The sequence below is a fragment of the Furipterus horrens genome, unplaced genomic scaffold (genome assembly GCF_987537825.1).
Source record: "Furipterus horrens unplaced genomic scaffold, mFurHor1.1.pri manual_scaffold_1, whole genome shotgun sequence".
NCBI lineage: Eukaryota > Metazoa > Chordata > Mammalia > Chiroptera > Furipteridae > Furipterus > Furipterus horrens.
The window spans coordinates 196,494,580-196,508,990 of record NW_028327171.1 but is presented as its reverse complement, the minus strand read 5'-3'; the positions used below and the strand labels follow the sequence as shown (position 1 = coordinate 196,508,990).

Sequence of the window (14,411 nt, the reverse complement as noted above, 5' to 3'; positions counted from 1 at the left end):
TTCTCAGAAAATGAAAGGGGAGAGAATGAACAGAGGGTCCCAGGCCTGGGACCAAGGGCCAGGGCCCAGTCTTGCGCGCCATGTTCATTTCCTCAAGCAGATGTAAAACTAAGTGAAGTTGATTCTCAGTTTATTGTAAGCCGTCTTTATTTACAGTGTAAATCTTTAAAAGGTCAAGGAGTTTTATCTCTTAAATAACATGTTAATCATATAAAACAACTGAAACCAAAGTAGAGAAATATATACAATATAATACATTAGGTATTTTCAACATTGCTAATTGAATTTTTCATACTAAGTTAAAAGAGGCTATCATGATTTACAATACCATTTCTCTAGTTAAAATTAAACCTGTCAAAAGACACAATGTACATTTTTTTACAAATCCAACACAGAAGCATTAATAAAATGCTTGTGATTGTAATTTTAATGTTTCTATAATACAGTGCACCCGTGTTACAAAAACAAACAAAAAAAGGCATTGCACTAGATGCTCTGAATACTGCATAAGTCAGTATGTTAACACTGGAGGAATAATGAATGGCCCAAGCTGTTTCACCAACAGGCTCGTTCACAATCGTTTCCACTCTATTAGCTAAGCAGCCTTTCTACAGATACGTTACCTTCCTTGGCAGTTTTACACAAGTCCTCAGCTAATGGGTAAACTGCCAAGGAGAAACTGATGCCGCAAAAACCAATAGAACCCTGCCATCCAATAAAAGCCAAGCTCAAAAACAACTCACTGCAGGACTGGGGAAAAAATATATAATCAGGATGTTCAACAGGAAATAATTTTGAATATCTATAAACTTAAAATATTTAATAGACTCTAAAAGGATTTGCAACAGCTTATTCCCCTTATTTTTCTCAGGCTTAGGTAAGGAAAAGGTAAAATCTTTTTTCTTTTTCAATAAAGTTTTTGATGGCATCAAGTAGCTTCAAATTACTTATAAATTTTTATACATTGCAACATGTTTATATAGTTTTCATGTGCTACTATCACTTAATTTTCAGGATTCATATTTTATGTTAAGGAAGACAGCATTACGGTTTCTTCCATATTCTTAATGTTTCAGCATTAACATTATCCAGGCCTCAAAAGGGAATCCAAGAGAGGTAAAGTCGCTCCATACGTAACACAGAGTAGCACAACGTTTGCAGCACCTCACATATGTGGGTGGCCTACACAAGTGGAGCAAGGGGCCAGGAATAGAGTTCGACCACTCACAACAAACTAAATTTTGTATTTCCTCGTCATTGTGCCAGTTTTAAAAGGACAGATCACCCTTGAAGGCAGCAAGCACTACTTCAGATTATAGTATACTGGGTTTTTTTTTTTTTTAGCCACAAAATTATCTAAGAGGCAGCAGTACTTTAAAAAAGAATAGATCTTCAAGTCACGGGCAAGGAAAACAGAATCAACAAGACACACAATGATTGGCAGGAGCTGTTCCAGAGGAGGATCCAAGGTACAACATGGTATTGAGACTAAAACAAAGAAACAGTGGGATCACTGCTGGGGGAAGATGCCTCCTACAGGAAGTGTTCCCAAGGAGGGGCGCAGGAAATAAACCAAAGTATCCCTAGAGAAAAAGTGAGCGGAGAGTCAAACAGTGTCTGCATTCAGTTCCTGAGCACAGAGGTTCACACTGCGCTACAGCTCACTCCTGCGCACCTTTTTTCCTAGTCTGTGGTATCAAAACTAAGATCACCAGTGTTCGGGATGGTTTCAAAAGGCACACCACACGCGTGGTTGTTTTTTTAAATGCTCATCATTAGATCAGTCATAAATCACTGGTCAACTTGTTTCTAATTCTAAACAAATCACGTTTTTAATAAGCACCATACACCAAACTAATGCTTTCACTCTCTAAAGCAAACTTCCTAAAATGTTCCCATTGCATGTATTATGCTCTCTGTAACTGGAATGCATCCAGATTCCTTTTCCTTTTCATAGGAAGGCTGAAAAGAGTAGAACTCTCCCCAAATTATCCTTATTATGCAAAAAAGCTAAGAGGAAATATTCAAGGTTATGTTATTATGCTGAGTACTTCTGATCACTTTCTAAACAACCTCTCTATTAAACAAGAAATTCTTAAATAGTTTATCTTTTACCATTTCTTGATCGTCAGAACTGGCCTAGAAACTGGTACAGAAAGTAAGGAAACAGGGATGTCCACCCTGGAAATTTCTTAAATTTCTGATTTAAGATGTCACTTAAATTGCTGATTATATTGAAAAAGACACTTTGCCTCTCTACAAAAAAAACAATCAAGTGCTTTTCTTTTACCCAAATTCTTGGATTGGGCCTAATTTAATTTTTACATTTAAAAAAAAAATCCTTCATTAACCATTTTCCCTGTGGGGATTTAGTCACTGCAGGCTCATTTACTCATGTTGCCCCTTAAAGTCAGAGAAAAAAACCTAGATTAAGAGCAGGTGCAGACAAGTGCCGTTTACATATTAACTGCATAAAGTTGTCAACAAGCTTAAAAAATAGCTCCAGAAAATAAGGCTTAATGTTAATGGCAGTGGCCTCCTGTCACCCACAGAGAAGACAGAACCTGCAAAACATCCACCATCCTGGAACACAGGGCAAGAACGGAACATGGCAAATTCCTCTGTAAAACAGGAACAGATTGTGTCAATCTGTTTAACCGGCCATTAATAGAGTGACTCAGAATTTTTTTAAAGGTTTCTGAAATTCTGATAATAGGCAACATCAAACTGTTACATAAGAAGGAAACACAAAAAAATCAGCAGCTCTACAAATGCTTTTTAAGTGAAGAATGCGTCAAATGTGACGCCAGTCATGGTCAATAAGGCTTTTCTTAACAGGATTGTTGGCAAGTATGACAACTCATTTCTCACCCTCTTCATCTCTAACCACACATTTGTCCTTAGTCCTTTGAAATTCTGTCTACATTTTTGCTTAAGTGAAAAAAATGTCCATACAACATTCCAGACTAGGGCTAGCCATTTTGCAGATGTCAAAATCCAAAATGCAAATCCATGGAGTTTTCACCCTCCGGTTACAGACGGCCTGCCTGCCTGCACAAAGGCAGAACTGAAAGGCCTTGGCGAACAGTGACGACTGTGACAAAGAAATACAACATAGCTTATTTCTGGTCCTTTTCTTCAGCCCCCTTCCCTTCACGGTCCATTTCAAAGGAAGCACTTCATTTCAGCAATTCAGACCTAAACCTGTCCAGTGGTCCGGTACCATCAGGAAATACTTGTCCATTGCTTCACAAAATCTAGTCCTGTACAGCTCTGGAGAGACCACAGTTGGCATTTTACCTAAAATTATGAAAGAGGAAAGGGAAAAGAAAACTGTTACATAAGTGATCAGGCAACTGGCTTCAACAGCAATGTTTTTTCATATTAACCGCCATAAAGGCACAGGCACCCAGGCAGTCTCAGACAGCAGGCTAGGGGCAGGCTAGGTAGGGGCAGGCTGTTGTTCACTGAGCCATGGCATGGGATAGGTCCTTCCTGGTAGGAGCTTCTGTTTTAAAAGACTAGCTCTTGCCTACAAAGGAGTATAAAGCACAAAGGGGCTAGCAGTACTCAGAAAGTTTAGAGTTCAAGTATTAATTAAAGATAAGATAACCTCTTATTCGGAACCTCGAATCTTTTTTTTGTTTTTAAACTTTTCATTTTGAGAACCTTTGGCATTTTAACACAAATTTAAACCTAGTATTTTTCTGCCTAAACAACTACCTCTAAAAAATAAACAACTACCTCTATTATTTAATCATTTTGGAAATCATGATAAAATCAGAGATAACCACTTATTTTTTTTGGAATTAAAAAGTATCCACTTTTTAAAAATGTTAACTACTAAAGAAAACATGAAAACAGCTTAAAGGGCAAACAACACAATAATTCGGCTCACCTTGTCCTCCTAAAATTCCTGTTGATTTCACAACCATCTCGAGCTTTTTGTCCCATGTAAACGTTCGAATATAATCTGTCACAGGGAGCAAAATCAGCAATAAAGTTATATCAATGAATATAAGCAAGTGACAAGAGTAATCACTGTTACTCCTACAATACTTAACATTTACTGAGTGCTGACAATACACCAGCTGCTCTCCTAAGGTTTCCCCTATTAATCATTTTAGCCTCATAGTAATCTCCCAGGGCTTCATTTGTAAGTGACCTTTGAATACAGATATTTTCGGTAAAGATCATGAAAATGGAAATGAGGAAAGTGAATAGAAGGTACTATTTATATAAGAGAATTTTAAAACTATTATTTTTAAATTATTCGACGAAACTTGATGAAAATATTCAATAAACTATTAGTACACCAAGCTCTCATTGTAATCTTCAAAGGTGACTCTGTTTTCCATCATGATCTGTAAGTAAGGAATGCTTGTTGACTTACCTATAATTCCAACGACCAGCTCATTGCTGGTGTCATCGCGCCCGACCAGCAGAGAATAGTCTATAATGAGGTGGCTGGAAAGGAAGTGCGAGTCGCTACGGATGGAGGCTCTCAGCACAGCTTTGGAATGAGAACGAATATATAGGGGGTTGTCTCGAACCATCTTTAAAAGATTCTCATCCAGCAGGACGACATCACAACTCTCTTTCCCGGTATCAGTTTTTACATTTCGATTCCTAAGTGAACCCTTCAAATCAAAAACCTGGCAAAAAGAAAATTTGGTCATTGATGTGAGTTGCTACAAATGATTAATGTAATTAAATTAAAAAGGCAGAAAGATTCCCTATAGCCACTACCATTATATGCACTTTTAAATTTAATTTAAAAATTTAACCTATGTCATTAAATGCACACATTGTAATTGTATAATATATAAAATACATGTGATATAATTGTATCAGATGAAATTAATACTCGGTTACTGAAACATTTCCAAAATAACTCACCAGTTTGGAGAAACATTAACAAGTAACTCCAAAAATACACCACTGGATTGAAAAGCCGTTTAAAAACCAGATACAAATAGTCTCAGGAAACTTAAAGCTTTGGTACCAAAACTCTGTGCAATTACTTACGGCAATGGTGAAGCAACAGCCTATTTCTAGGAATTCTGGGGTGGTGGCAAAGGTCAGGGGACTTGGATACTAGGCCAGTGCGACCTGAAGTGTACTGGGCAGATCACTGCCCGCCGGTTGTTCCTGGCTCATGATGACATAAGGAGCGTGGCCAGAATGTAAGTCAGTTACATCAGGAAGCACACTGCTGAGTTCAGCAACTGTTCTTCTCACAGCAACACACTTTCAATGCAGAAAGCAGTGCACTGAATTACAGTCTAGCACAAGCTCCTATCTTACCACTGGCTGGAAACAGTTCAAGAACCAGCACTTTACAGAGTATTGTTCTAGAAGGTAGATCACCCTGAGTTCTAGAAGTATCTGTGTGCCTGTCATAAAGTATTTGATTTCTGTGGGCCTCAGTTTCTGCATGTTCAAAACTGAGATGGTGGAAGTAGGTCTGCCTTTTAATTCTGTAGTTCTGTGTTACCAGCATATTAGAGATGTGAAATTTTAGAAGCAGCCCACAATATTCCTCCATTCTTCCCTATAGGGTTAAACAAGTCCCAAGTTCAATTTAGCCAGCAGCCCAAGTTTAACATGTGCTATCAAACTAGATGTTATTGCCTGATTCCTTATATTCAGGAACCAGAGCAGGAAGGGGCCCAGCAGCCAATAGCTTTGCAGAGTCCGACACCCTTACCTGTGCCATCTTTCTCCCATAGAAAAGATTTTCCATGACAAGGAGATCTAGCTTCTTCTCAGTGTTGTTTTGAGAATTCTTATACCCAATTCTGTAAACTCCGAGAATTTTGGCTAATGCAGTGGGCCTCTAATCAAAAAAAGAATCAAAGCAGACTTATCAAAAAGGGTTATTTGTAATCGAATAACAATACCTGGACTATTCATGTAATATCCATACATGATTTTCTATTAATATGAACAGTCAGAGAACCTTAAAAAAAACTCAAGCCTCTGAATCTCAGGAGCAGGTAAAGCAACGATGTCAGTAAAAAGATCAGATCCTCAACACTCTCCCAAGGGATAATCCTCCACAGTTGCTCCAAATCACAAATGTTATATGACACAGGATTTCCCCAATACCATGCAATAAACCACAAATGAGAAAAAAATCCACGGGACTTCCTCATACTTTTTCTGGGAGGGTCATGGCTCAGCAACAACGGGACAAACCTGAGTCACTGGCTCCTCTTCTTCTGCTTAAGGAATCCATGCCCTCATTCCTCAACACACGATTCAAATTTCTGTCTCAGCAAAATTACAAATGACTAAACATTGATCTGTTTTCCAGCCTGTCTTAATGTTTTTAATTGACACATACACACTAATTAAATCCAATTGCTTGAGGTCTCTGGGGTCCTCGGGGCAAGGGCAGGAAGGAGTTTGAAATCAGTGCATCCTAGTTCATCTCTGCAGCCTAACAGAGAGCCAATCATGTCCTGTTGTTCACAGCTTCCTACAGACAACACTCGCGTTAGGACTGAGTCTGAGGATATAAGAAAGCCCAGTAAACTCAAATTACAGAGCAAGGTCCAGGATCTCTACCTTTTGTTGGACAGCGTTGGTAATGTAATTGAAGTAATGTGGTGCGAAGTCGAGGAACGACTGGACTTCCAGACGAGGCATCTGCTTCAAAATGAACCTGTCATCTAAAAGGCAGAAAGTTCATGTGTTTATTCAATCACAATTATTTACTGAGGTCATCTATAATGACTTATTCCAAAGATCCCAAATGACTTCTTTGCTTCATGTTTTTTTTAATTAATTAGTTTATTTATTTTTATTTTTAGAGAGAGAAGAAAGGAGAGAGAGAGGGAGAGAAACATCACTGTGTGGCTGCCTCTCACTTGCGCCCCCAATTGGGTACCTGACGTGCAACTGAGTCACGTGCCCTGACTGGGAATCGAACCAGTGACACTTGATTCGTAGGCCGATGCTCAATCCACTGAGCCACAGCAGCCAGGGCTCTGCTTCATGTTTTTAAGGGACAGTTCTGGATGTCACAGAGAAAATCCTGATCAGAATACCATTCTCAAGTGACTGAAGAGTGGGGAAGGGCTTCTGAGGATTCACATTGTCAAGAGCACTCTACTCTTGAAAGTACCACCCCTAAATCCATGACTGACCTTTTGAAAACTACTAAAATTTTATAAACTGCTTTGTTAACAATCCAATAAGTAAGGGTTATTGAAAGTTCTTATCAAACAATCCTACTGAATTATCCCAGATAGTTTTGCTCTCCATGGGTATGGGGAATAGAACGTAAAGTACAAATGGTCACAATTTTCTGTAAACCTCAGTGAGTTAACACTCGGCCTTCCTATTTTTAGGTTAAAGGCTTCTACTTTTACCTTTCTCTCATCAGCTCCGAGGTGCCCTTTAGAATTTTCTAGAAGGTCTCTGTTATTATTTACATTTTGGAAACTCAGGGCTAGAGAGAATTTAGTAAGAACCGGATCGATGCTTGTCTCTAATTACACACCCCATGTATATTCTTTTAAATAGTTTACGACACTGCCTAAAGTATAAACATGTAACAGGAAACTCTGTCTGCCAACTGCCAGTATGATCCTGCCTCGGTTCCGGTCATTCATAAGGCATCTGAGGGGAAGATGGGCACTGTGTCACCAGGAGACAACTAACAGACTTGCCTTCAGTTGCGTAGAAGGCAGCCCCCGATTTGCCTCCTCGGGCCTGCCAGGGTGACGAGTGGGAAAGGGACCGAATGAAATCTTCTTCGCTGCTGCCCAAAATCACTTCCCGCATCTTATGGAACTCTCCCGCATAGTAGAGCCGACAATAAAACTTGGCATTAGCATCGGAAAACTCTATAAATACGAGTGTTTAAAAAAAAAATCTTTTATGAATCAGAACTCTTTTTTCCCTCTTGCTCAATTCCGCACCCCCACCAAATGCAACCATTTTATTTTCTCCATGATACCATTTTTCATGTTAAGTCTGATCTATCCTTGTTATCCTAACTTTAGTGAAGTGATTTCTAGGGAGGATTAGAGAGCACCTGCTGGTCACCCTTACATATTTACAAAAAAATCAAACATAACGTAAGACCCATTTCTCATTTCATATTAGGTACTGTATTTTCATCATTCTACTTTTACATCTTAAATTTTATCGTATACGATTCTCTGATGATAAATCTTCACCATCCACGTACATACACACCAATTCTAGATGCCTTGTCAAGACTCTGTGTCTCTAGATCACACGATAAGTAATTATTAAAACATTAGAAATTATTACAACATAAAACCAACTTATAATTTACAGGTTAAATTATAATTCCAATTAAATGTACAAATTAACTTTTTTATAAATGAATGTGTATTTTATGAACTAAACCTAGATTAAATAAGACTATGTCACCATACGGAATTAGTACTCATTTCAAGAAATAGGATATTTATCTAGTACATATCTAGAAGCCTCAGAAATAATTTGCTCAATTATAGTCCCTGTCCCCAAACCAACAATATTTTATCTCATACTTACGAAGCTCCACGTGAGGATTTGTGACTTGTTTCTTTTGTGTATCTCCTCCATCTACTTCATCTAAAAGGTTTAACATCATTAGTCAAGCCAAAGTTTTAAACAGTTATCATTTCATTTTTGTCTGTTCTTTTTTCCCGATGTAACAATAAACACTAACACATCCCCTCTTTATCCTAGTCCAGTCCCTCTCAAGCATTACGTGTACAGTTAAACTGTGTAAATCATTACAATAAAAATGTGTGTAGCTTTTGAAAGATCAGTTTTTAAATTTAAAAAGATAATTTAGGTTGAAAAATAATTTTTCTTATATTTAAGTGATATATTAGGATAGTGATATACTAATTAGCTCTTCCAACCAGATTTTCCAGAGCTTCAGTTTACAGCCAGTTTCCCCATGTGGGGAATAATGCTTTTCAGTTTGCGATGCTTTCTTTATCATATACTAAGACATTTTTATAATATATAAAATATACTAGTGTCTACTTCAGAGCTACTTTTGTCTTATAGTTGACTGATCTGTGTGGCAAACCTACTGCCAGATCCACTCTAATTACTGTAGATTTGGAATACAGCAGTCCCTCTCTATATCGCGGTTCACTTATCGCGGCCTCACTGTATCGCAGGATTTTTTTAAATATTATATTTAATTATCTATTGAGGATTTTTCACTATATTGCGGGATTTTGCGGTACTGTATACGTAGTTGTTAAAGTTACGTAGGTTTAAGAGTGTAGAATATGTTTAAGAACATAAGTAGTGTTTATAAAAGTGTGGAAAAGGTTAATAAGGGAGTGGGAAAGGTTAATGAGGGACTGGGAACGGTTTATACGTGTGTGGGAAGGGTTTATAAAGCCTTAAAATACATATAAATACTAAAATAAATGTAAGGTTCCTACTTTGCGGATTTTCACCTATCACAGCGGGGAGGGGGTCTAGAACATAATACCCGTGATAAGTGAGGGGATACTGTACCTTTTAATATCTAGAACAAGTCATCCTCTATGTTTCATATTATAAAATTTCAAAGCACCAATACTTTCCAAAGATCATAGCCCAATAGCAGCCTATAGAATACGAAACAGGTATCTTAAATACTAATGAAAACTGACCATGTAGTTCCTATTTTTTAAATAAACTACTAATTCATGACCTAACGCAGGGGTTGCCAGTCCATTTGGGCCAGGTGTTAAGCAGTTTACTCAGTCGTGACTGCGCCAATATGTACATGAAAGCAGCCAGGCAGTAAGTAAACGAATGCATGTGCCTGTGTTCCAATACAACTCCGTTTACAAAAACAGGTCAGCATAGTCCGCTGACTCTTGGGCTCACCCCCTACTCAAACACAAGTGGGAAGACATAGTTTTTAAAATATCAAAATGAAGGTGGACATCAATACCCTCAACCTTACAGGGACTGAAAAAGAAAGGAGACATCTGAGAGGTTAGTGGAAGAAAAACACGCGAATATATACTATGGGTTACATGTGAGACAGACATCTTACATGTGTAATGTCACTACTCCTTAGTGAACTTTGGGAGACATTGCTTTTGCCACTTGACAGGTACAAAAACTAAGGATTTCGGATGCTCCCGCACAGTGAGTGGTAGCAAGGACATCTGAAGCCAGCTGGGGCTCCCAGCGCCATGCCTTTCCACTATGCCACGCTGAGGTATGAGAAGAGAAGGAACGCCCTGGTTTCTGCAGTAAGAATGATCTACTTCAGGCTCCCAGGAACATAAGCAGCTAAAACAAGTAAATCACCAAAGTCCACGGTAAGCATAGTCTGTCCCCCTTTAACACACCTGGAGGCTCAATGCCTTGGTTCTCCGTCCCCTCCTTGCCCGTCTGCCCAACCTGGTAGTAAGCGCTGTCTGCGCCACGTAAGGTCTCTCTCTTCTGGGAAGAGAGGTCAGGGCTTTTTCCTGCTGTCCCTCGGAAGAAGGACAACATTCCAGAGGCCTTTTTGGCTAAAAATAAGAGGCAACATAATGAAGTACAGGTCACGACAGGTGAAAAAATTAAAATGTTCAACTCAAAAACATTAAAATGTTCCTTTGTTCACAGTGACCATTTTCTAAGGGTAATAAATATTAGTAACACTGATCTTTCATTTGCACAGGTTATTAACCTGCAGTTTCCATGGGTCTGGCAGAGGCCGTCAAGCACTCTTGTCAACAGAAACAGGAACAGAACAACAATATATTAAATGTGAGAAATTCTATATAAAACCTTTGAAAAACATCTTTCCAAGGCAGTCACAGTACCTTAAGCAACAAGATTAAGTTAGGGCTGAATTCTTATAATGTTACAATTAAATTAATACAAAACAGCATTACAAGCCACAAGAATTCGAAGTCAAAGGTAACATCTTTATATCATTTGTGTTCTTACATTTTAATACAGCAAAATATAAGATTTTGTTTTTAGCATTTTTCAGAAAGTAAATAGTATAGGATGGCCAAAAAGATTACTCGTTTGCTCTATACTTTCATTCTTACTTTTGAGTTTAATACATACAATCTATGTATGATCTATGAGCTTTGTATATATATGATTCCAGTCCTGGATGTTTACAATCTACAAAACCCTCATCAATGTTAATCGTAAAGTGCTTACTTAAGAGTGTCAGAAACCAGTATGGCCTCTTTAATATTTAATCCCACCTTGTACCTTGCTAACTGAACTCCAGTTCAAGGGGAGTTTGGTGGGGGGGCAGCCACATGTACAGTCCCAGGAAATGAATCATGATTTGTATGAACCTGTCAGGACAATGCGCACCACTTTCTCAGTCTGCTTTGCAGGGAGGGGTGGTGATGGGACTCAGCTCTGACTTATGAGATGGAAGGGGGAAGTCTCTGCTTTCCTAAGCAAAGGAACCGCTGCAGCTTATACATAGCTCCCTTCTTTCTGCCTCAGATGTAGACATTAAGTGGAACACTTTGATCATGAGTAAAATTTAAGAGAATCATAGAAAAGCTACCCCTATGTTGTCATGACGATGCTGAGCTGCTGAACCTCTGCCAGAAACTGCCCGCCTGCAGACATTTTTTTAGAAAAATAAACTGTCATTTGTTTAAGCCCCATAGCCATGAGTTTTTTGTTACTTGTAGTGGATACATTCCTAATCAACAAAGACACAAGTTCAAATCCCACTTCTCCACTAGCTGTACAATCCTAAGCAAGTTGCTTAATTTAAGTTTAAAGTTTCTTTCTGAAAAATGGGATATGTTAAATAACTCTTATATAGTTATTGTGTGGATTAAAGGATATAATGCATAAGAAGTTCTTTTCACAATGCCAACCACATTGTAAAAACCACAACAAAAAAGTTGCTGTGATATTTCTTAGGTTATACACTTTAAACTAAAAACTCTAGCCAGGAAGGCAGATCTTCCTTGTTTTTCATAGAGCTATGAGTTTCTAGGAGTTCCCAAGTTGATAACCTTAAAAATCAGAGAAGAGCAAAATATGTATTAAGAGGACATACAAAAATTTTAAATCTATATTATATTTCAAAGACCAGAAGTACTAAAATCCTTGCCAGATGGCATTTCTTATTAAATTTGTTTTCTTCTTCAAACCACAATTACAAGGAAAACTACCAATGACGACTTTGCCGTCCGTGACCTTACTGGGCTGGGGCTCCACCTCCGCAGCGCGGACAGGGCAGCCTCCACTGCTCTCGGCTAACCTCACAGGGCTGCTGCTCTTCGGTCTGCTGTCTGATGTGCTAACGCGAAAAACAGAAGAGAAGCTGGTTTTACACTATTCAGACAGAAAAGAGCAAGTACTCCGATTCTTTCATTAATCTATTCCTCCCCAACCTCGCCCACAATATCATAAATCTGTTTCGTAATTTATATAAACACAGGTTAGAACATGGAATAGAAAGTCTTGAAATGTCTAAGGGACTTAAGAAAACAAAAGCAAAACATTATAACTATAAATGTGGGGGGGGAAATATATGAAAGCATATGTTTTCATCTTTTCCCCAAGTCCATTAGAGCTATATTAGCACCTGTAAATCAAACAATTACAGAAAATACCAATTTCACATTTCTCATGCTAGTCATAATACATAATTCAGATACAATCTTATCACATTAGTAAAGCTGAAAAACCTATTTTAGTAAGAATCAAAATAATGAACCTATGACTATGGTTTTGGGAATTTTGGTTTTTGATTAACTATTAGGATCATTAGTTATTATGGCAAGTTCACAAATATTTTAGGTCAAAAAGACAAACAGTCACTAATTTCACAAGTTACTATTAGTTAAATGAAAACAAAGAATTAAAGATGTTCAAAGTTTAAATCTGCAATCTACATTGAACTTCTATGGATGGCAATTATCAAAAACCAGTATTCAAAGAAACAATTTAAGATTGTTTGCTATACTTGAACTTTGTTCTATCAATTATAAGCTAAAATATAAGTGTGTATCCTAGAAATTTTCATATGGGTAAAACTAAAGTATGAGAATTTAGAAAATGGTGACACAGCTAAATGAAAGTAGATTCCATTTAATCACAGATCACCTGTTTGTTAGCAGCCCTTCTTCGGCACTGTTCCGCAGAGTCACTTTAGACAATTCCTCTAAGGCATTTCGGTATTCTTTACAACTTAGGGTAGAAATAGGTGAAAAACGTTAAACATTAAGCTCTCCTTTTAAAATAAATCACATATTTGCAAATAAACTTGCATTACGAAAACACAATCCTTATAAGTATCCATAATTAAACAAATACATTTAACTAACAGAAGTTATCAAGTAGAAACTTCATGAAGATGGTCAATGTCTTCAGAAAGAATAATACAAAATACAACCCAATACACCAACCAGTATCACTATCCTAAAAAATGACTGTGAAAGCCTTTGCTTTGCATATTTTGCATCAAATCTTTTCAGGGGTTGAACAGCTGACTGAAAAGTATGAAAGTTCAGGGTTTGGTATAACAGAGAGGAAAGGAACCTTGGGAGTGCTTTTCAATTTAAAGGTACTAAACTTGACAAAAAATTTTTTTTGTTACATTGCAATGACTGAAAAAACTAATCCAACTCTTGGACTAGAAATCTGGGTCCCCTGATATAGATAAATCAAATGTCAGGGAAGAGAAACCTCTTTAAGACATCTGATAACAGTGGGCATATAAAAGGGTTAAAAGGCAGAGGAACAGTATTACTCTAAGAAAACTACCTGCTATGTGAGGGAAGCAGGAAGGAAATGAATGAAGAGTGAAAAAAAGATATTCAGATGATATATGGCAGGTACATTCTAAGTATTATGTCAATAAGTAAATGGAAGGAAGGGATACAATGGATACATACTGCAATACAGAGAATGGTTAGAGGCTATGAGGATTAGTAAATAATTGGTCCAGTCAGTTCCGTTACTAGGAGCTTGCTTAAGACTTGTCCCGTAATCAGTTGGGTAAAGAGTACATTTTCAGAGAATAAGCTATCACACCCAAAGAGTATAACGTTATAACGTTTCAGTTGTATTCTATGAGACAGATCTCAACAATAAGGCAACTAATAAATATACATAAAACAAAAAAATACAACTATAGGTGAAAAAGTCTTATGAATAATACCTGAGAGCAAAGGCAATGATGGAGCTGGGTTCCTTCTCACAGACAGCAATGGGCACCCGCTCATGTTCATACATTAAGTAGTGTTTATCTGGATCACTGTTCAAAATTTTTAAATACATAAGTAAGAACAAAATTAGCAAAAAGTAAAGTATAAAAACATTAACACACTGCAAGTAAATCTCAGGGCATTCTTAATTACATACTGCACAATTATATATTTAAATAAGCCAAAATGTATGCAGAATTTGAACCAAACAGCCAAAGAAAATATATCAAC

General features: G+C 37.5%; 1 protein-coding gene across 1 annotated transcript in view; it reads right to left on the bottom strand.

Moving 5' to 3' along the window:
• Positions 1-1,156: 1,156 nt before the first annotated feature.
• Positions 1,157-14,411, bottom strand: part of PIKFYVE (phosphoinositide kinase, FYVE-type zinc finger containing) — a 74,487-nt gene continuing 61,232 nt past the window's right edge. Inside the window, exons 33-43 of the mRNA XM_090283036.1 lie at positions 14,135-14,230; positions 13,078-13,161; positions 12,171-12,268; positions 10,341-10,505; positions 8,539-8,598; positions 7,680-7,856; positions 6,574-6,677; positions 5,711-5,839; positions 4,394-4,655; positions 3,899-3,973; positions 1,157-3,300 (exon numbers count right to left, since the gene is read on the bottom strand). Of these exons, the coding sequence (XP_090139162.1) occupies positions 3,185-3,300; positions 3,899-3,973; positions 4,394-4,655; positions 5,711-5,839; positions 6,574-6,677; positions 7,680-7,856; positions 8,539-8,598; positions 10,341-10,505; positions 12,171-12,268; positions 13,078-13,161; positions 14,135-14,230 (1,366 nt within the window). The 3' untranslated portion in view covers positions 1,157-3,184. The remainder of the gene's footprint in view (positions 3,301-3,898; positions 3,974-4,393; positions 4,656-5,710; positions 5,840-6,573; positions 6,678-7,679; positions 7,857-8,538; positions 8,599-10,340; positions 10,506-12,170; positions 12,269-13,077; positions 13,162-14,134; positions 14,231-14,411) is intronic.